Source organism: Rhincodon typus, chromosome 27 (assembly GCF_021869965.1).
Source record: "Rhincodon typus isolate 14 chromosome 27, sRhiTyp1.1, whole genome shotgun sequence".
In the NCBI taxonomy this organism is placed as follows: domain Eukaryota; kingdom Metazoa; phylum Chordata; class Chondrichthyes; order Orectolobiformes; family Rhincodontidae; genus Rhincodon; species Rhincodon typus.
The window spans coordinates 29,870,632-29,894,942 of NC_063358.1; the positions used below are offsets into that span (position 1 = coordinate 29,870,632).

Genomic DNA, 24,311 nt, shown 5'->3' on the forward strand with positions numbered 1-24,311 from the left:
TTTCACCTCCTTTACTGGATGGATTATTGGAGGTGGCTTCTTCATTGGCTGCCTCCAAGAAGATCAGGGCTGATCAGCTATTAAGAGGAAAATTCAGTCCAATATTTCAGTTTGATGACACTCTTTCAGAAACGCAGCAAGTACAGAGGCAAACAAATAGGGGGAGGTGAGGAAAGAAAAGAAGAGAAGTTCTAGGATGGGTGAAAGCCATGTGGGATTAAATGACCAAAAAGGATGACAGTGCAAGGCAAGGTGCATTATCGTGACACAATTTTATTTTTATTCATTCATATCAGTGTCACTGGCGAAGGCCATCATTTACTTTCCATCCTTAATTGGGCAATTAAGAGTTAGCCACATTGTCATGGATCTGGAGTCACTTGTCAGGCAGACCAGGTAAGCATATCAGAGTTCCTTCCCTAAAGGACATTAGTGAGCCAGATGAGTTTTTAAAACAACTGATACGTGGTTGCATGATTTCCAACAGTCCAGATTTTCATTCCCCATTTTTAATTAATTTATATTTCAGCAACTGCTATGGTGGGATTCGCTCAAAGTCTTATCTGTAAACAAGCAGTTTTGTTCCCTTCAGTTGTTTATCTAATAGCTCTGTGCAGGACGGAGAAAAGTTATGCAGAGCACTGCCATGTCCGGTGTCCAATATCCAAGGAATGCAAGCAGATGGGGCTGTGGGAAAGAAAATCATGATCATAGAATTCACATCCCACGCTGCTACATTAGAAAGCAGCCAGCAATGTTCTGATTGTTTGAGAGGTGCAGATTCAGAGGCTTCCATGCAGTGTGATCGATAGCAGAGTGACGCCATGAACCACAAGGTTAAGCAATAATGATGAAGGATGAATTTCTGTTCACAACTGTAAAAGGTAAAAGTGTTTGCCTTATAAGTCACCAAAGTATATGAATAGTTAAAAAGAGGAATTTGGAACAATACTACACAATGATGCACAGCAAATTCAAGGATATTCTTCCCTTGAACAACATGCTTCCAACAAAGAAAGTGTGACGAGCTGAAGGTCATTTTGAAAGCTCAATAGTCATTTTAATTTAGACTAGCAGCAAAAGTTAATGGCTGTATTGCATTTTCCGTCTTGTAGCAAATCACAAGATATCTTTCACAGATGGTGAAGTAATTAAAGAAGCAGTGACTGAAGCCACTAACTCTTTGCTCAAAGACTTTAAGAATAAAGAAGACACAATAACAGCAATCCAGAACATGTCACACAACATATCTACAGGAGCAAGATGAGTGGAACCTTTGTCCAAAGATATCTTTCAGAAACTACAACAGGCTCTGAAGGATTGAATGCTTCTCACTATAGTTCAAAGGATCCACTGAAATAATCAGCACAGCCTAGCTGATTGTTATTGAGTGAATGGCTTTTAAGGATATAATAATTAAACGCATTACTTTGCCTCTTAAAAAGAGAATTAGGAGTAAGATATCATAGAAAATTCAAAATGTGTTCGAGAGCAACGCTCCAGCCAAGAAACTGGTTTCCATCACAACCGATGGTACACTAGCTGTGCATGGCACAAATGCAGGCTTTGCTACGTTTTGGAAAAATGTGATCCTGATTTCCCCTCTTTTGTCAATTACCACTGTAAAATCCATCAGCGAGCATCAACGAGCAAATTATGAACTTTTCTCATGTAATGTAAGTTGTTAGGATTGTAAGTTTGATTTGAGCAAAAGCCCTTCAGCACCACTTTATAAAATTATAACTTGACAAACTCAGTGCTACCTAGGGTAAAATCCTTCATGCAGATGCGAGGTGGTTAAGTTGAAAGCAGGTCCTGCAAGCATTTTCAGATCTAATGTCTGAAATTGTCACTTTTCTAAAATCAAGGAATGAAGTGTGCAGTGAGCTGTCAGACATTGCATGGTTGATTGACTTCAGGTTCCTTACAGATACAAAGTTAGAATTAAACAAGCCGAACTATGGAACAGCAAGATAAGGACAGACTCTGAGCAGTGCTGTGAATACATTAAAATTGAAACTGGGTCTGCAGTCCTCCCAATTAAAAAATAAAATGCAGCAACACTCCCCGAGTCTGGAGAAAACACTACTATAAGTCAAAGCAAAATGGTTCCACCCAGAAAACATCTGGAGACAACTGATGAGCTTAACAGAGGAATTCAACAGGCGAATTCAGGAACTTGATGTGATGGAACAAATCATCGTGCTTGTCTTAAATCCATTCCTTTCGATAGACACTGGTGGGTTGGCTGCCAAAATTCCATCAGGTGTTTTAGTTACAAAGCAGTAATCTGATATGTGATATGGAGATAATCATTGTGCAAAACGATATTGAGCTGAGAATCAGATCAAGGAAGATGATTTTTGGGGACTCATAAACAGAAAGAAAAAACACTCCTTTCATCCTGAGCTTTAAAATGAAAGCTCAGTTTGACTCCTCATATCTCTGAGAGGCAGTGCTCTTGCAATTGAAGATAATTAAATCTAAGTATCGTACTGGTCTCACAGTTGATGCGCTGTATATTTTAGCAGTCTCAAAATATAACCCAGACCAAGGCACTGATGGTCACAGGTCTCACAGTGAGACTTGGTGAGTGGAGGACAAAATAAATATTTATTTATCCCTGATTTTAGATTCATATAGCACAAAATATAAACTAATTATTTTATATTTTGTTCTGCGCAGGTCCTGGGTTGCACTTAAATTTTTAAAAAACTACATTGTGCTTAGAAACGGTGGAGACCACTGCTCAACATCAATACAATTAATCTTTTGAAAGAATGATCGAAAGAACATCTCAATATTATATTTATTGTGGATGCAGCTACTAGTCGTCAGAGACAATTGTGTGCAGGATTAGTGGGTTGATCACACATGCCGGGACATCAGAGTACTCCTCCAGCTTAGGTCCTTAAATAATACAGCACCAAAGCACATACTTCAAAGACAATAATAAGGTCATGGATTCATTCTTTCTTAACCTTTTCTTAAGCCCATTAAACACAATATTCTCATGAAGTTGTTCATCTGATCTTTTTGGAGGGGATAGATATTTTCTTGGACTTTGTCTTGTAACACCATCACTCAAATTTTGGTGATCCTAGATTTAAATGTCGAGTACTTCTGTTTGTTTTGGTGAGACATGTCTTTCTCTATAGATGCATCTTTTTTCCTGTGGCTTAGAAATGAACAAGATAGCTCTTGTTTCTTTGTACAGAATACTTTGTTCTCAATACATGAAATCATTGAGACAATGAGGCTTTTTCATGATTTTATTCTTTTAGCTTTGAAACTTTCACCCACACACAGATTTGGAAGAATTCTATATATCATAAATTATGATTTACCACTTAATAGAAGTATTCCTCTTTCCAGCAATTGTATAAATATAGTCACTGAGGTGCAAGGCTTATGGTCAATATTAGCAACATTGTTCTTGGTCATCTTTTATAATTCCACTGGAATAAAGCCATTTCTCACATTCAAATTCCAAGTATGGGTATTTCAATTCCAATATATTGTTTCACCACTCTCCGCTTCATCATTATTCCACTGGTATTTACAGCCAGTGGAAACGTGATTGCACACACATTCCTGAGGAACTTCCCATTTCTTTCGATAATCAACAGTGGTCAATTTGTTTGTTTAATTTCATGAACCACAAGGCAAGCAAGGTGTCACTGCATTGTGCAGTAATTGCAGGTCTGATGGATAAGGCGTCTTGTTTTGGTATAGATCGTGATTGTAAGAAAGGATCTTACATTGCAGTGGTAGTGTTCCTACCACTGGGCCAGGAGCCTGAGTGAAAGTCCCACCAGCCCTGGAGTTGTTTGCATTCCATCCAAAGTTGATTTAAAACAAAATATGAATTCCAAATGAATTGCTATTGCTAGTAATCTAAGATCAATTGCTTCACCAATAACACTCCCACTGCTGTGAGCTCAAAAGTGGGACTGTTTGCTAAAGATTGCGGAGCGCTCAGTTCCATTCACAGTTTATTTTGATAATGAACAGTGTGTGTTTGCATGCGGCAGCACCTGAACAAAAAACCCAGGTTTAAGTTGGTGATTGTGAAGTAAAATTATAACTGCACATGTGCAAGGCAAAGGTCACCTCATCAGCAATTGATAGCCTTCTTTTGACATTGAATGGCATTCCCATCACCGAATCTCCATCATTAATATCCACTGATCAGAAAATCAATTGGCTAAGGCAGAAAGAGCAGGTTAAGAACTAGTTAGAGAGATAGAGCAGGCTTGTCTGTGTAGGCCTTTGAACCCCACTGTCAGGGTAAAAATACATTCAGAAGCCTGCACTTATTTAGAAATGATCATTCATTGTCATTTTCCCTGGGGCTGAAGATGGGATGACCTCTTAAAGCTGGAAGGCCAATCGGAAATGATCAGCTGGAAAACAGCAGCTGGTTGTGATGACAAGTAAATGATGGAAGGATAAGACTCCCTCTCTATCGCTTAGAACAAAAATAAGCATGGCATTTTATAGACAAGTCTCCAGTGGTGGAGGCTAGGGGGAGAGGTACCCTCTACAGACGTCTCATTACTGCTACATTACTCAAGGAAGCAGGTTCATGCTCTAGGAAGTCTCCAACTGGCTGATGAGAAAATCACTGCAAGATGCAATTTGACAACCATTCCAAGGCTTCTTTGGCAGCAGCTCCAAAACCTACAATCTCAGACAATATGTACAGCATATGCTTGGAAACACTACTACCTCAAAGCTCCCTCTGCAAGTTACCCACCAGATCTGACTTGCTGACATATGTTATCCTGTGTCAAAACCCCATAAACAGAAGCACCATCACTAGTGGATTGTAGAGGTTTTAGAAGGCTACACGCCATCACCTTCTCAAAACAACGAGTGACAGAACAGGACAGCTGGCAGAATCTATTCCTTTCTCCCCCATGATATGAGAATGAACACAGAACAAACTGTTCTTGCGTGTTTTTTTTTAAAATGACAAGTTTGGCTTATATTGAACCATCACAAGACTCATCACTTTCATTTTTAGTAATTCCCTCTACAGATAATAAAATTAAGTCCCATCAGCCAGAAAGCTTTCGCTAGGTGCCATAACATACCAGGAAGTATTTACAGCACATAAGCAGTCCAAATGATGCATGCCAATGTTTATGTTCCAAATCAGCATCCTCCCAGCATTCTCATCTCAGCCTGTTAACATATTCCTTCGACTCCTTTTTTACTCGTGTGCATTCAGTGCTTCATTGAATGTAACAAAGCTATTCACTTCAACGACTCCCTGAGCTACCAAATCTATAGTTTTAATCTGCCCATCAAATGAGCTACTCGCATAACTCAGCCTATGATACTCAACACTTTCAACTTCACCTGAAGAGTACAGCTCATTTTTAATAAAGTACACATTTAATACCTGCCTTTTACTATACTGGGTCTTTTTTTTTGTCAGGAGTCTATTTTGTTGATTGTTTTCCTATTTTTTGGCTTGAATTGGAGACTGTATTTTATTCTCCTAACTACCCGATTGCCAAATGCAAGACCACTGTGAGCTCCTAAATGTGTGATACCACATTGCACGCCAATACTTAGCTTGTACATGAACCAATCAATATCACAGCAGCATTCATAACAGTCCTGCAAGAATACAGGGATGGCACACTGTAAGATGGAGCAAAAATCCCCAATATTAGAACATATGGGCAAATCCTTGGATTTTGGACAGAGTCCTGGACTTTCAGAACCTTTAAAAACAAAATGAAAAGCTGGAACAAGTCTGTGGGAAATACACAACCAGCAAGCTTGGGAATGGAGATTGCTGTCGAGGCCTATTGTTAAGCCTGGAATCCCAAACTGCACCTCCTCTCTAAAAGAAACCAACCGACCCTAGCCTGAGACAGCTTTCACACCTCAGACTACTAGTGCAGACAGCATGGTGTCTACAGAGATATGGGACATTCAACCTCAATCAAAACCCATTCACATATACTCTTACCATTGGAAGGTCAATTAACTTCACAAGAGAACATCAAGAACTCAATGAAAACTACAGAATTGAGGTCCCACAGTCAGTATAAGGTGTACAGCTGGATGAACATAGCAGGCCAGGCAGCATCAGAGGAGCAGGAAAGCTGACCTTTCGGGTCTGGACCCTTCTTTAGAAATGGGGAGGAGAAGGGGGCTCTGAAATAAATAGAGAGAGGGGGAGGCGATGATAGAAGGTGGATAGAGGAGCAGATAGGTGGAGGGAAGACGGACAGTTCAAGCAGGCGGGGATGGAGCCAGTAAAGGTGAGTGTAGGTAGGGAGTTGGAATGGGGGTTGGTCAGTGAGGAGGGAGGGGTGAGTAGGTGGGAGGGAAGACGAACAGGTCGAGGAGGCGGGGATGAGGCTAGTAGGTAGGAGGTGGGGGTGGGGGTCGGTCGGTGAGGTGGGAGGAGCGGAAAGGTGGGAGAAAAGACGGACAGGTCAAGGAGGCAGGGGAGAGGCTGGTTTTGGGATGAAGTCGGGGATGGGGAGATTTTGAAGCTTGTAAAGTCCACATTGAGACTATTGGGCTGCAGGGCTCCCAGGCAGAATATGAGGTGCTGTTCCTCCAGCCTCGATCTCACTGGAGATTGGCCTTTTCCAACAACAAGCTTCTGCACGAACAGCTTCCCCACAGGCATCCCCTGCTCCCACCAGCACAAGCAGCTTCAGAACCAAGAACAGAACTGACAACAGAGAAGCTGAACCAAGGGCCTCTTCGAAACAAAAGACATTGAGAGGGGGGTGGCCAACCAAGAGCTTCTGAACACAGGCCTTTCCTGAACCAAGAACACCAATGGTAATAACCTAAACAACCGACCACGACCATCAGAACTAAAACCTGACAACTCAAAGCAACAACCTGATGCTCTGGTTATGGGAAGCCAGGACAGCCAGGCAAACTTCAAAACCGTATGCTGAGTGGTCAGCAGAATTCCTGAGACCCCAGAGTTCCAACATATTTAGCGGTGGCATCAGTGCATTTGGACTGTATTTGGTAGGAATAGCCAGAACTGTAGATACAGGAATCAAAGACAACACAGTGTGGAGCTGGAGGAACACAGCAGGCCAGGCAGCATCAGAGGAGCAGGAAAGTTTATGTTTCAGGTTGGCACCCATCTTCAGAAATGGGGAGAGGGAAGGGAGTTGAGAAATAAACAGAGTGCGGAGGGGTGGGGCTGGGAAAGGTAGGTGGGATGGTGATAGGTGAGTGCAGGTAGGGAGTGGTGGGGATTGGTCAGTGTGGTGGGAGTCGCGGATAGTTGGGAGAGAAGATGGACAGAGTTCTGAGGAAGGGTGACTGGACGCGAAACGTTAACTCTGTTTTCTCCTTCACAGATGCTGCCAGACTTGCTGAGCTTTTCCAGCAACTTTGTTTTTGTTGTTGAGAAGATGGACAGGTTGTGTCAGGTCAAGAAGGTGGGGATGAGAGAGAGGCTTGAACATGGGATGAAGCTGGGGGTGAGGAGATTTTAAAACTGGTGAATTCCATGTTTAGGCCATCGGGCTGTAGGCTCCCAAGGTGGAATATGAGGTGCTGCTCCTCCAGTTTGCAGGTGGTGTCATTGTGACACTGGAGGAGGCCCAGGATGCATATGTCACCCAGGGAGTGGGAGGGGGAGTTAAAATAGTTGGCAACCAAAAGGTGTTGTCATTTGTTGCAGCTGCTCCCCAAAATGGTCCCTGAGTCTACGCTTGGTTTCACCGATATAGAAGAGGCCGCATCAGGAGCAGCAGATACAGTAGACCAAGTTGATGCGCAGGCAAACCCCTGTCCAATACAGAAGATGTGTTTTGTGCCCTGAATGGAGGCGAGGGGGGAGGTGTAGGAGCAGGTGTAGTACCTCCTGCAGTTGCAGGGAAAGGTGCCGGGGGTCGTGGGGTTAGTGGGGAGTGTGGAGCGGACGAGGGAGTCGCAGAGTGAGTGCTCCCTATGAAAGGCAGATAGGAGTGGGGAGGGAAATATTTCTTTGGCTGTGGGGTCGGATTGTATGTGGCGGAAGTGGCGGAGAATGACACGTTGGATGCAGAGGTTGGTGGGGTGGTATGTGAGGACAAGGGGGATCTCTTTGGTTGTGGGGTCAGATTGTAGGCGGCTGAAGTGGCGGAGAAATCAGCATCTCTTGCATTTCCTGTAATTCTCCCCTCACATCCCCTCCTCCCAACAAAAATAAAGTCAGAAGCCTCCTCGTAGGATATGTGGAATAGTCTCTTTTCTGCTGTTACACTGGCACTATTCCCCACTACTTCCTCCATTACTTCGATGACAGTATCGATGCTGCCTCATGCTCCCACGAGGAGCTTGGACAGTTCATCAACTTTACTAACACCTTTCACCCCAACCTCAAATTCACCCGAGCCATCTCCAATACCTCCCTCCCCTTCCTGGACCTTTCCGTCTTCATCTCTGGTGACCACCTCAACCACATCTATTTCAAGCCCACCGACTCCCACAGATACCTGGACTACTCCTCCTCTCACCCACCTTCCTGCAAGAATGCGATCCCCAGAATACTCCCAATTCCTCCGCCTCCGCCACGTTTGCTCCCAAGATGGGATGTTCCACTCCCGCACATCCCAGATGTCCTCCTATTTCAAGGCCTGTAATTTGCCCCCTCCGGTGATTGAAAATGCCCTCAACCGCATCTCTTGTGTTTCCTGCATCTCTGCCCTCACATCCTCCTTGTCCTCACATATCGCCCCACTAACCTCTGTATTCAACATATCATTCTCTGCCACTTCTGCCACCTGCAATCCAACCCCAACCAAACAGATATTTCCCTCCGCATCCCTATCTGCCTTTCATAGGGACTGCTATCTCCATGACTCCCTCATCCGCTCCACAGTCCCCGCTAACCCCACCACCCCCAGCACCTTTCCCTGCAACCGCAGGAAGTGCTACACCGGCCCCTACACCTTCCCCCTCACCTCAATTCAGGGCACAAAACAAGCCTTCCATGTCAGACAGGGGTTCACCTGCACATCTGTCAACTTGGTCTACTGCATCCATTGCTCCCGATGTAGCCTCTTCTACATCGGTGAGACCAAGCGTAGACTCAGAGACTGTTTTGGAGAGCATCTGTGCTCTGCACGCGACAAACCAGAACACCGCCCGGTCACGAACCATTTTAACTCCCCGTCTCACTTCCTGAGTGACATGTGCATCCTGGGCCTCCTCCAGTGTCAAATGACACCGCAAACTGGAGGAGCAGCACCTCATATTCCACCTCGGGAGCTACAGCCCGAAGGCCTAAACATGGAATTCTCCAGTTTTAAAATCTTCCCACACCCGGCCTCATCCCATATCCAACCCTCCCTCTCATCCCTGCTTCCTTGACCTGACACAACCTGTCCAACTTCTCTCCCACCTCTCCGCCTCTCCGACCTTAATGACCAACCCCCACCACTCTCTACCTGCATTCACCTACCACCATCCCACCTACCTTCCCCAGCCCCACCCCTCCTCTTCGTATTTATTTCCCAACTCCCTGCCCCCTCCCCCATTTCTGAAGGAGGGTGCCGACCCAAAACATCAAATTTCCTGCTCCTCTGATGCTGCCTGGCCTCCGAAGTTCCTCCAGCTCCATACAATGTTGTCTCTATTTGGTAGGAATTCTGCTGAACACTATAAATTTAAACACTGTTTATTTTCTATGTGTCATTAAAACTGTATATAGCGGTAATCTAAGTAATATGTATTCCAAAGTCCTACTATTCTCTTGTGCATCGATTGTGGCAATTTCCTTGACTTATTGCATTACCTATTTCTTGTAATATAATTACCTTTTGTACCTTAAATAAATGCAGAGATTCTTTTGCCATTAAACAACTGTCTGCTGCCTCTTAATTTTACATCTTCATAAATAAGTCCAGTATCCAGAACCAGGGGTCTGGGAGCAATTTGAACCACTTAAAGATCAGGAAATAAATGACTGCAAACCAGAACCCTATTACAACACTTCTGATTACAATAAAACAGATGCTCAGTGCACAAACTAGTGTACTTTTATTGTAATACTAACACATTCACATATGTTTCAGACAATTCGCTACACAGTCGATTTAAAACCATCTCGGAAAGGCTAATACAAATTCCTTTGCAGTTTCACTGAAGATGTATTCATAATATTCAGAGTGAGAGGGAAAAGAGGCAATTGTCACCTCTCCTTTGATGAAAATGCTGGTGGCAAAGAGAGATAGATGAAATGTGAAATCTGAAAACCTTATTCAACACCATAATCTCTGAAGAGGTCCATTCGAGTTCAGGTAATCTCCGTCGCCCATTATTTTCATACTTGAGGTGAAATGAAATTTAGCATCAAATCTGCGGCAGGCAATCTTCCAGTTTATCTCTTCTATTGAGACTGGTAATGTCTCAAACAATAAATAACCAGATTACAGGACCAGGCTTCACATTAATTCATTATACTGAGATCACCATTTTAATCAGTTACTCTGCAACCATCCTTTTAATGAGCCATTCTTTGGTCATCAGCCCCTTCCTAACCACACTTTAATCAGTCCCCCTTCATCCATATTTTTAATCAGTTTTTCTTTATAGATTTGTTAAAGAGGGATTGATTAAAGATATAATTTAATCAATCCTTTTCGCTAAATCTTTAATTAATCCCTTTTAAACATTATCGCTGATCAAACTCTCTTAAACTATCCTTTTATAAACTCGTCGACAATAATAGTGCAAATAGTCTCACAACAAGATTCTGCTAAAAGGTAAATCCTAGCTTGCAGAAGTTTGAGTGGACTTTTTAAAACATTTCATTATTTTACTAATGGATTACCTAAAAAAAAAAGATATACAGAACCTGCATGCTGATTCAGTTTGTTACATTTTCATTCATTAATGTTCATAAATACTGAACCCCATGTTCAATGCAAGTTAACTATAAATTCAGAAAATAAATCGTATCCACAGCATTAACCTCTTGTTACAGATGCACTGGTTCGCATTTGATTAGTGACAGCAAGAGGTTGTACTGTTGTACATAAATTATTGGTTAACTTAGATAATAAGGTGTAGAGCTGGATGAACACAGCAGGCCAAGCAACATCAGAGGAGCAGGAAAACTGATGTTTCGGGTCTGGACCCTTCTTCAGAAAAATTGATTAACTTAACTGATTTTCAAGATAATTGGCAGGGCAACTAATAACTTTATGTAGCATGCAATGCAAGAAAAGCTTGGCTAATTGTTAAATAGCTAAATGAAAACTTGTCAAGCATGCACCATTTGCTCAAAAACTGATAAGAGCTATTCTTTTTGCATGATATTCTCTGCAAGTTCCTTAGCTGCCTTGTTCTAGATCCCAGTGAATCACGTACCTTTACATTCTGGCTGGATCCCAGTCCAGGTTCCATCTGGTTGGCAGACACGTTCCGAAGATCCTTTAAGAACATAACCAGCTTCACATGTGAATCGAAGTATGTCCTTCACTCGGAAATCCTTGCCCAAGCGAATGCCATGTGCTGGGAGTCCTGGGTCACCACAATATCCAAGATTATTATCTGCAATGCAAAGAATATCAAACATAATTAAGAATTTGCTTTCAACTATTGGAAAGTCCAATCACACTTGGCTTCTCAATGAAAAAAAAATCAGAATTACATAAGAACATAAGAGCTAGGAGCAGGAGCAGGCCGTCCGGCCCTTCGAGCTTGCTCCGCCATTCAATAAGATCATGGCTGATCTTTTCGTGGATTCAGATCCACTTACCCGCGTTCTTACCGTATCCCTTAATTCCTTTATTGTTCAAAAAAATATCTACCTTATCTTTAAAAACATTTACTGAAGTAGCGTCAACTACTCCACTGGGCAAGGAATTCCATAGATTAACAACCCTCTGGGTGAAGAAGTTCCTTCTCAATTCAGTCCTAAATCTGCTCCCTCTAATCTTGAGGCTATGCCCTCTAGTCCTAGCTTCACCTGCCAGTGGAAACATCCTCTCTACTTCTATCTTATCTATTCCCTTCATAATTTTATATGTTTCTATAAGATCCCCCCTCAATCTTCTGAATTCCAATGAATATAATCCCAATCTACTCAGTCTCTCCTCATAAGCCAACCCCCTCAACTCCGGGATCAACCTAGTGAACCTCCTTTGCACCCCCTCCAGTGCCATTACAGTTTATGGATTGGAGTAGTAACAAGATGAAATGTCATATCAATGATGAGATGAGAACATGAATTTTCAACCATTCTCTACCATTATAATTTTACTGTTATTCAACGTTCTCATAGTGCCATTTAAAGATGGTTGGAGATTTTTAGTTAGAGAGTCAACCTGCTGGGTGGGCATTAAAATTTGTCCAGAGTGTGAAACAGGTATCTGAGTTAGAACTGGATTGAGATACAATGCACAAATTCAAGCAGGAATCTGGAGAATGGAGTGTCTCGAGGTGGTGATCAGAATTTGAATTTGTGTCAATGGGTGGAATCTTCTAGTCATGGAGGTGGCAGGCTTGGAGGCGGGAAAGGCTGTTCATTAATAGTGTGCTGGCATCTCAAAATCCTGCTGCCTTCCTGCCTCCACCTGAATTAATTTCTGCTGGGAAGGTCCAAGCTTCACACTCCTGCCCCGTCACCAGTTCATGACCACTCCAGGGGCTGTTCTGGCCTGGGCTGTAATGATCTCACCTTCAAGTTCAATACCAGAAACCGTGGGTCCACAGAGCAAACTGATTCACGCACAATCAGGAGAATGCATATACACGACACCTTGGTCCTCTCGGTCTTGGCAGTAGTCATTTAATGGTACTGACCTCAGCAAGAACTTCTGACCTCTGATTAATCAGCAGTTCTCACTGATTGGGACTTCTGCCCCTGGGGACTTATCTCAGAGACAGGCCTGGTGCTGCCCTCCAAACTGCCCGGTCCGAGCAAAAAGTAGCAAGCTTTGATCTGAAGAGACCCCATTTCAGCAAGCCAGAGAGACAGCTAATGAAAATGAAAGTCTGTGCCCAATACATTTATTGGCCAGTGACATAATGGTGGAGCCAACTTAAATGGCTGCATTTGTTGTGAACACCACCACCACCATCAGCACACAGAGCACGAAGTGCACACGTGTTGGAAGCATGTTACCAGCCCCATCTGCACATGTGCAGTTGAGCAGTGGAAAGGAAACAGGTACAGCAGCAGTCCCGGGCCTCAGGAACAGCCTCCTTGCTCAATGAAGGGCCCATCGCCAGGGAGCATGGAACTTGGTGAGGGTTGGGTGGCAGAGAGATCACAGAAAAGGAGTGACAGCCGAGGAGGCCAATCTACAGACAATGCTGGAGAGGGATGCTCCAGTTCATCAGCCTCAAACAACTCATCTGCCTTCTCCTGACCCTCAATCTGGTGCCATCAGCAAATCACGTGCTTACAGACACTTTCTGTGCCTGTCACTGCCAGCGGATGTCCTGGGCCATGTCTGCACATGTGTGGGGGCCATTTTGGCATTAATCACACTGAACTTAAATATTTAATTGACCACCACTTTTTATGAGCCGGCAGTACTGTCAATCACCGTAGGGTAAATTTGTTGCCTTCATCCTTTTTTTAGGTCGGGATTTATCAGGCCAGCTTTGTCCAGTGTTGGGAATACACAGTCCTTAAAAATAACAATGCAAACGATGCTGGAAGCAATGAAAATGTTCGGACAATTTCAAAATTGGAGTGGGTTGACCATATGACTTCTTGGATCTGAAAAGTCAAAAGAAAGAAAAGTGCGCTGTGGTTCACCTACTATTTACAAAACATCAAATGATTTTGAGGAAAGAAGGCAAGCAAAACTTTAAGGAGAGATAAGATATGTGTTGAATTACTTTAATTGCAGGACCGGCTAGGTTGGAAGAGGTCCAGGTGTTAAAGGTTGTTAACTACAGCCTCTGGACTGGAGTTGCAGTTTTTCCAGTATAGTGACGGGGTTATTTGAAGAAAGACTTCCAAGGTAGAAAAGTCCAGACCCTGACTCTCCTGAGAAGGAAACAACATACCCTAAAGCACAACCAGCTGCATGGATCTCTGTCTTGACTGAAATGTTGTGGGGACCCAATTAAGTTAAGTATCAGAATTTCTAAATAATTCCCATCTGAACTCAACTCTGATTTGAAGATCTCACCTCCTTTCCAGCTGCCAGTATTTTGATCTTGTCACGAGGAAATTAACGAGACCAAAAAGTCTTCCAATCTTCTAATTTGCATTTGAACTCTTAGTCCAATGCAGTGTTGTTCAACTTTCAGCTTTAAAGTTTTAGCAAAGATTTGTAGCTCGGGTTGTGGGTGAGGTTGTTGACTTGCTCGGTACATCTCCATGCTAGGTAACATCATCAGTGAGGCCGCCAATGAAGCGATGTTGTTCTACTCTGCTTGGATTTTATACTGTCTAGTCTGTTACAGCGAGTAGTGTCATTTCCGGTTTTGATCTGTATGAGTTTATATATGGGGTCCAATTCTATATGTTTGTTGTTTGTATTATGGGTTGAGAACCATGCCTCTAGGAATTCCCGAGCGTGTCAATTTTTGGCTTGGGCGACTATGGTTACATTGTCCCAGTTAATGGGACACTAACTCGGACAATGAAGGCCGTCAGTTTAACTAGGACAACGTAACTATGGTAACCCAAACCAAACATAGACACGCACGGGAATTCCTAGAGGCATGGTTCTCAACCCGTAATGCAATCAACAAACATATAGAATTGGACCCCATATACAAACCCATACAGATCAAAACCGGAAATGACACTACTCACCATAACAGACCAGACATTATAAATTCCAAGCAGAGTAGAACAACATCGCTTCATCGGAGGCCTCACTGATGATGTTACCTAGCATGGTGACTAAACGCCTGAACAAAAACAAGCCAGCTCGGCAAGCAAGTCAAAAAGCTCACCTTTCATCTTTTTTAAAACCTGTGTAATCTCTGCAGTGTTGTATTGTCTTATCTGGCATGTGACTGTGTTTGGGATTAAGGGAATGTAGTTTAGTTCTCATAGGAGCTTTGATGCTTACCAGTTTTGTCACTTACTTTAAGAATAAGTTTGCTTCCAGTAAACAAGTTACTTTTGAGTTTCTTACAGAGGCCTGGTGGAAATTTATTTTACTCTAGATAGTATGTAAAATAGAAATAATTTGACCATCTTGATGATGAAAACTAAGTTACACTTTAGTATGGTTTGTGGACCAGTGGGGTTTGATGACCAGCACAATCTTCCTTATTCCTAACTGATTTTGTGCTGCACTGCAACTGTGTCCTATTTCTGTACGTTGTCTGGAAGTCATCTAATGATTAATTTAAAAATTGCATTTTTAAATTTGATGGACTCTGCTTGTGCTTGCAAGTTTTCCTAATTCTACAGTATTGGCATTAACTCTTAGTGCCTGCTGTCTGGTCTAGACTCTGTAATGTATTCTCAATTGTATCTTTTAAGCTTTTCTACTTTATGGCATGAATGGATTCTGCATATCTCCTAGGATAAGATTTATCTTTCACTCCTTTGACTGTTCCATGTGGCTTTCGAGCTCTCACTTCACACCATTTTAGTTGATTTCCCCAAAATCAAATTGCTTGGACTGTAATGAATCTGACAGACTCTTCAGCAATTGCAACAACTGCAACAACAATTCTACCTCTGAGGAATTCTGAATTCAAAGCTCCATAGTCACATTTTTCCACTAATTTTGAAATTATTAATGAAATTATCTATGTATTCCTTTCTACGCTGAACTCTCCTGTTAATTCTTGCTCTTTCAAAAATATTATTTGTTCCAAGGCTGAAGTAATTGTCAAAAGATTGTAGTATATCAAAGGTATGTGCATCTTCTTTTACGCCTGGGTGAGCTCTAACATCAAGAGCACTAGTCCTGATTAACATAAAAAAGCACATTTACTTGCTCAGCTGCAGATTTAGTGTCTACTATGGAAGAAATTCACTACCTTAGGAACTGGTTTCTCCAACATGTCTGGTTCTTACATTCTATTTAGCCCATATCTGAAAGCAAATCTTTATGACAATGTTATTTCTGCTGCCATTTCTTCTGAATGTGGTGATTTAACATTTTTTGAAGATTTTCAGTGCTGTGTTTTCTCAAATTTTCATTATCCTTTTTGATTAAAAGACTTTTAAAGCCACTGACGGCAAGCAGTTTTATGTTCCTTTCCTTAAAATCTTTCAAGTCTGCAGAATAGCAATGCTGCTGCATTGTAACGTTGCTACATTCTGCAAGTCTATAAGTAACGAAAACAAATATTGCTGGAAATTCTCAGCAGGTCTGGCAGCATCTGTAGAGAGAACTCAGAGCTAACATTTTGGGTGCTAGTGACCCTTCTTCAGATCTGATTGTAGCCAGGAGAAAGATGTTTTTATGTAGAAGATAGGGTGAGGGGAGGAGTAAATGATAAGTGGAGATAGAGCCCAAAGAGAGAGAAAAACAGTTTGACAGACAGAAGATTGAATAAAGACTAGCTGAGGCAAATGACTAGCTGTTAATGGGAACTATTAGTAGCTGATTTTGGGCTGTGTGTGGTCGCAGCCCATCTGATGTCGGTGTGTGGTGATGGTTGACAGAATGGGGAAAGGTACTCATGCCCTAACATTGAACTCAATATTAAATTCTGAAGGCTGTGGAGTTCCCAAGTGGAAAATGAGGTGCTGTCCTTTGAGCTTACACTGAGCTTTGCTAGAGCACCATAGCAAGTCTGAGACAGAGATGTCAGCAAGGGAACAAGGTGATGTGTTGAAATGGCAAGCAACTGGGAGCTCAGAGTCTTTTTTGCAGAAAGAACATAGGTGTTCTGCGAAGCGGTCGCCCAGTCTGTGCCTCCTTCCCCCAATGCACAGGAGACCACATTTTGAGCAGCGAATACAATGGACTACTTTGAGTGAAGTGCAGGTAAAGCACTGCTTCACCTGGATGGTGTGTTTGGGCCCTTGGATGTGAGGAGGGAGAAAGTAAATAGACAGATATTACACCTTCTGTGATGGCAGGAGAAGGTGCCGTCGGGGTATGGGAGTGAAGGAGGAGTGGACCAGGGTGTCACTGAGGGAATGGTCCTTGCAGAAGGCTGACAAGGGAGAGAAGGGGAATAAGTGTCTGGTGGTGGCATCCCACTGGAGGTGGCAGAAATGGCAGCTAATGATCCTCTGGATGTGGATGCTGGTGGGGTGGTAGATGAAGACTAGGAGTACCCTTTCGCTGTTGTCAGAGTGAAGAAAGTGGGTGAGGGCCGAAATGCGGGAGATAGGTTGTACAGGACTGAGGACCCTGTCAACTACATTGCTGGGGAATCCTCAGTTGAGGAAGAAGATGGACATTTCGGAGGCCCCCTTTTTGAAGTTGGTATCATCAGAACAGATGCGACAGAGATGGAGGAACTGGGAGAATGGATGAGAATCTTTACAGAAAGCGGGGTATGAATGTTGAGGAAGGGATGGGAGGAATCAGAGATGGACCGGGTGAAGGTGAGAGCAGGGTAGAAATTGGAAGCGAAATAGATAATGTGTGTATGTAATTTTATTTTTCCCCTGTTAATGTCATCCAGGTTAGAATAAAAATCTTAAAATTTACAAATTTTACATTCAAATCACAGCTTATCTTCAAGGTATTCATTTATTCAAACAATCACTCAATGAGGTATAATGTTGTTAGGCTTTATCCATTGCCAGGGTAACACAGGAAAGAGTTGTCACTTGCAAACAGCCTTGGTATATTTGTGAATGTCTAGTCGATCCAACAATGAGAAGAAAATGTATGTGAAACATGCACACCATATGAAATGGGTGAGTACACCAAAAAACAACTTCCTATTACTCTGAACAGGAGCAACTTTAAGGCAGTTTCAGAGAGCTCAATGCCATAGCTCCATAGAACAACAATAAGACATTCTGGCCTCTTGCACTCCCCTGATTTTCAATAACATTGGTCACCACTATTTCAGCCAGTCAAGGCCAAGCTCTGAAATGTCCTCCCTTAACTTCTCTTCCTCTTTGCCCAACTCTTCTCCTTCTCCTGAGATGTTTCTTAATACCTTGACTAAGCTTTTGATGATGTGCCCTTTTATCTTATGACTTGTATTAAATTTCTTTTGACAATGTTTTTCTGAGGCTCCTTGGGATGGTTTATTATTGGAAAGACGAAATATAAATATTGTTTTATTTAGGGAGGTGTTGTCAGTCATCTGGTTGCATTAAGACAAATGTAGGCATGATGTGAAGGTGCCGGTGTTGCACTGGGGTGGACAAAGTCAGAAGTTGTATGACACCAGGTTATAGTCCAATAGGTTTATTTGAAATCACAAGCTCTCAGAGTGCTGCCCTGAAAATTTATGATTTCAAATAAACCTATTGGACTCTAACCTGGTGTTGTGGAACTTCTGTTAAGACAAATGGAGGCATTGATGAAAGGTGTGTAATTTATACACACACACATAAGTATCATTTTTAGGACTTTGGATTTAAAACCATTGGCAAGTGAATGTCCGTCTAATTTTCTGAAAAGGTTTAAAAATTAACTAGGTCAGTTTTTATGGAACTATGACATTAAGGCAGTGTCAGCCTCCTGTAGTGTTAATGGCATTTGGATCATCTTGCGGAGTTTATGACAAAAGAAACAAAAAAAACCCATGAGATTAGCAGAAGCTCGGGTGAGCTTTTTTTTAGGGTATGGTAAGGACCTTATCTGACTTATCTGATTTCATTCTACGATAACATCAGCTCCAATTATAACACAGAATTTGAGAAAAAAAAGGCCTCCGCTACAAAATGTAAGAAAGATGTCAAACAGTTAACAGTATATTATGCTTGTGATAGTATTAAATTAAAGCTATTTTTGTATTGTGACCTTGGGCTATTCTAAATCACTTTTCAAATGGTTATTTCATTTCCTTTATTCACTGCTTTATTCGTAGCTGTTTTAGAATTGATTATTATTGCTTCCATTTGTAACTTTAAAAAAAAATTGTATTTCTGTTCACTATTTGGTCACTACTCTCAAAAAAGTTTGTTGGGACTAAGTTAATTGAAACATTTTCAAAATAAGTTTGACAAAACACTCACTCAACAAGAAAGAGTTATGGAAATGAAGAGGGGAATGCGAATTAGAAATAGCATCGGTTCCCTGCAGGAGACTCAGATTCATGGCATGGTGAATGGCTCAGCTGTAAAGGGAGGTTGGGCGAGGGTGGAGGTGGTGTAAGAGAGGGGGAGAGCAGTGGTGGCGGGGGATTTATTGCATAAGGAAACAGACAAATTGAAATAACTACACAGAGGCCAGCCAGCTGAGAGTCTGTCCTAAATAGATGAAATTCTAATCTTCTGGTTATATTGGTCAGCTAAAACTTCCCTGATTGGCCCAGGTTAACAACCCCAATCAAGAACCTCATAGTTAATGTGGTCTACCTGGTCCTAATCACTACACAAATGTTTCTATACCTAGAGATGCAAAGCCACCAAGGTATTTTGCCTCCCAGTGCCAGGATCAAGGACATCACAGAACGGCTGCAGAACATTCTTCTGGGAGGAGGGTCAGAGGTCATGGTTTATGTTGGTACAATAACTTGGATGGGAATGCAGATGAGGTCCTGAAAGTAAATTTCAGGGAACTAGAAAGGAGTAATCCAAAAGCTGTATTCGTAGAAAAACTTTCAGTCCCATGTGGTCAGGATTACAGAAATAAGAGGTTTAAATGATTGAAATGTGGTTGGAGAACTGGTGTAGGGAAGGACAGCATCAGATTCATACAGTCATAGTCATTGACTCATACAGCAGTGAAACAGAATCTTTGGTCCGACCAGTCCATGCCGACCATAACCCAAAACTGATCTAGTCACACCTGCCTGCGCTTGGCCCACATCCCTCCAAACATTTCTTAATCATGTACTCATTCAAATGTCTTCTAAATGTTGTAACTGTACACACATCCACCACTTCCTTTGGAAGTTCATTCCACACACAATACGCAATCTGTGTAAAAATGTTGCCCTTTATGCCTTTTTTAAATCTTTCTCCTCTCACCTTCAGAATATGCCCCTAGTCTTGAAATCCTGCACCCGAAGGAAAAATACCTGCCGAAAGCTTATGTATACCCCTCATGATTTTATAAACCTCTATAAGGTCACCCCCTCAACCTCTGATGCTCCAGTGAAAAAAAAGTCCCAGCCTATCCAGACTCTCTTTTTTAACTCACACCCTCCATTCCCAGCATTCACAAGGTATTGGGACCATTCTGGGGCATATGGGTCTTTACAAGATGGGCAGGTTGCATTTTAGTGTGTCTGGTTCTAACATCTTAGCAGGCAGATCCACTAGTACCACTGGAGACAGTTTAAACTCGATTGGCAGGAGGATAGGAACATGAGGGGGAGCTTGGGCTCAAGCAAAACAGAACCCTTAAAATCAATTACAAAAGTAGAAAGTGAAAATTGAAGACAGATGAAGCATAAGCAAGTATCAAGTAGGATAAGAATAGAGAACTAATTTAAAAAGCAGAATTAAACACATTCTATCTGAATGCACATAGTATTCACAAAAGGTTGATGTTTGGATGCACAGATTGAGATAAATAGATGTGATTTAATTGCTACTACAGAGATGTGGCCACAAAGTGACCAAGACTAGAAACTAAAGCCCAAGGACATTTGCTATTTAGAAGGGTGGGCATAAAGAAAAAAAGATGAGTAGCCCTCTTATTTAGTGACAAGATTAGTACAATTATAAAAGGATCAAGATGTAGAGTCAGTCTGGGTGTAGCTCGGAAACAGAAAAGGAAAGCAATTGTTTGTGGAGTTATTTACCACTGGCTTTGTAGCCTATAATATTGGACATAGTATAAATCAGGGAATTAGAGATGCATGTAACATGGCTAACACAGTAATAATGGGTGACATCAAATTACGCAGAGTCCAAGTTACTAAATCAGCAATATACTTTTTGGTGGGGGAGGGGTAGGGTAAATAACCTGGATTGTGAACAGGATGTGTTTCTGCAGCAGTAAATTGAGAATAAGCTGTTTTGTATTTTGTGTTTTGTAATGGGAAAGGTCTAATTAATAGCTTGCTGTCAAGGAGCATTTGTAAAATAGTGACCTTTTGCATCAAGTTTGATTGTCATGGAATTCACTTTGAAGCTAAGAAAAAAATCTGAAGAAAGGAAATAATGAAAGTATGAGGACAAGTGGACCAGTGCACAAAAAGATTTGATGATAGACAGGTAATAGCTAGAATCTGAATAAATACTACACTGTCCACAGTAGATGTACATTCCTTTCAGACAAAATGCCAAGAAGGAAAGGTAAATCAAACATGCACAACAATCAAAGGGAAAGACTGCATTAAATTATAGGAAGTCATTTATAAGGATACCACAAAAGTTAGGAAGCTTGAAGATTGGGAATAATCTATAACTCAGCAAAGGAGGACTGACAAGTTGGACAAAAAAGGAAAAAAAAGAACACAGGAAAGAAAACTACTAAGGTACACAAAGGTGGATGTAAAAGCTGTCTTGGTTACAGAAAAAAGGGAAAGATTAGTGAAGACAAATATGATCCCATTTCAGCATGATTGACAGTTGAGAAATGGCAATGAAAAGAACTATTACTTTTGCAACAGTTTTCACAGAAGAAAATACAGAAAATCCCACAGGAATATTAGGTCACCAAGGGACTTGTAAAACAGAGGAACTAAAATAAATTAATATTTGTAAATTAATATTAATATTGTAAACATCTAACTACTTGAAAAATTAATTGGATGAAGGTTGAGAATTTCCCAGAACCAAATAAGCTTCATCCTAAAGCTTTGAAAAAGGTGGCTAGAGAATTACTGGATCCATTGATGATTACCTTTCAAAATTATAGAAACTTTTTGAGACACTGGAAAGCAACAAATGTAACTCCACTAGTAAAGAAAGGATGAAGAGGGAGAATGGAGAACACATTAGTTTGACATAACTGGTAGGGAAAATGCTACAATCTATTGTAAAGCATGTGGTAACTGGAAAGCTAGAAAAGAATTGTAAAATTGAGCACAAATCAATGTGAATTAATGAAAGAGAAATCATGTTTGAAAAACTTGCAGGTTTTGAGCGTGTTGTCTGTAGTATTGATAAAGCACAGCCAGTGCTTTTGGTTCATTTGGATTTTCAGAAGGCTTTTCATAAGATCCCAAACAGGAGGTTAGTAAATATGAGTACAGCACATGGGATTAGGGGAAATAATATGCATACAGATTGAGAACTAGTTAACAGACAGAAAGCAGAGAGCTGTTACTGGTTGGGTGCTGAAAAGATGTACAGAGTTTGCTCTACCCCAGAAGGCTGTAGAAGCTCAATCATTCAGTCTGTTCAAGACAGAAATTTATATATTTCTGGCGATTAATGATACCAAGGGATATGGAAATAACATAGGAAAGTGGCATTGACACAGATGATCACCTCGGATCTAATTGAATAGTGAAGCTGGCACAACAGGCTGAATGGCCTACTCCTGCTGTTATATTCTGTATACATGTCTAATTGAATGACACAACAGGTGTGAGTGGCCTGCTCCTGTTACTATGTACGGTGATATGCTTTGAACATCAGTTTTATTGACATGACATTTAAGGAAATCAAGCACAAGCACAGCATATACTTTTGGATTGTGACAAGGTATGACATATTGAAGTCTTACAGACATGTTAGAACTGAAGCATTTGAGAGCGATTTGGCTGAAAATTTGGCAATATTCAGTGTTTTGGATGGAAGGTCATATTGGATTGGAAAGTTCAACTGACTAATAGAGATACAGGTGAGGAAAATGGGACCAGTTAGGTCACAACCATACCCTAAAGACTGAGCTCCTGCATCTTCCCATAATCCATGCATAGCCTCTTTTGCATCCTCTGGTATATCTTGCATCACTCTCCTCATGGTCAGCAAGCTCCTGACTTCAGTTGTGCTTTTAAGTATAAACATTATTTACCTTTCAATTAATGGACAGAAAGTCACAGGTTGTGGTCATGCAATTTCCTAATATGCACTTCAAGTATGTGTCAAACTTGCAGAGGCAGGAGATTTAATACATTATTAGTGCTTGCTTACTCCCAATTTTTATGAAATGTAAATTTCCACTAACATAAAATTACCTCACAGAACACTGAAAAATTCATTGTTTGCACAGTTTCCCAGTATTTTTTATAGCATCAAAGATATTTGAAAAGAATAGCAAGCAGATAGGTGCAATTCAATATGTATTGCATTTCACAGACATTATTTCTCAGTATCAGAAAAGCACAACTGTCAGCTATTTACATAAATTCATAACTTGCCAAAAGCAAAACTTTTGAAAATACAATCTGCAATTTCATTCAAAACCTTTTGAAAAACAAAACAAGAAAATCCCATATCTCCCCAGAGTGCAGCCTTCTATTCTTCCATGCCTGTTGACATACAAATTCTGGGCTCGGAAAGTGCAGTAAATCAGAATTAGGGTGAGCTAATGCAGACAGACATGAGGTGACAAATATCCAGATGAAATCTTGGTGTTTAGAAGTTGTTGAGGCCTTAAAGTAAAAATGCGATTGCTGGTGCCAAATGATAATCCAAAGATTAAATTTAATCATAATATTGTGGATTTTAAATGATAATCAATTTTATTTAAGAGTTTAATTTTGGCACTAGAAATTTCAATTACTGAGGAAACAAATGACTGTTTTTCAAAAACCATTTGTCAAGATTTGTTGGAAAAAGGTAACTGAGCATTACGTATTGTCATGACAGGTCTGTTTTATTATTTAACATTGGGATTGCTGTCAGATATCACTTTGGGGCATGGCAGCTAATAGTTATGCGTAATGTAACAGGGAGGTATTAGCATTTTAGTTTGTAATTTTCTTTGGAAATATTTGCTTGAAAACTTTCAACAGAACTTATGTTGCATCCTAGGTTTCACACAGAATATCGATCTGAAACATAATCAATAAAGATTATTTGAGAGTCAATGCAAATATATCTAACACTGAACTAAGGTGTTGGCTAGCAAAGTCAACAAAATGAATGGTTAAATCTTAATACTTGAGGAAGTGGACCCACCCATCAGCCTGAAAAGACGTGACAACCTTATTGTAGCCATTCTATGCCCCGGTTTGATTTATTACTAATTGGACAATTATCTTGCTGGCATTGGGTTCTCGCAAGAACTGCTGTGGAATTTGTGAATGGCAGTACTGAAAGGAGCAGTGGCCAGTGTTAGCACTGAAGGAGACCCTGGCTGCAGGATCACTGCCATATACTGAAGTGAACGTCAGTGAGGGAGGAA

General features: G+C 41.3%; 1 protein-coding gene across 1 annotated transcript in view; it reads right to left on the reverse strand.

The window, feature by feature from the left end:
• csmd2 (CUB and Sushi multiple domains 2) overlaps nucleotides 1-24,311 on the reverse strand; it is a 613,472-nt gene that overhangs the window by 64,860 nt on the left and 524,301 nt on the right. The window contains exon 50 of the mRNA XM_048612954.1: nucleotides 11,359-11,541. Within this exon, the coding sequence (XP_048468911.1) occupies nucleotides 11,359-11,541 (183 nt within the window). The remainder of the gene's footprint in view (nucleotides 1-11,358; nucleotides 11,542-24,311) is intronic.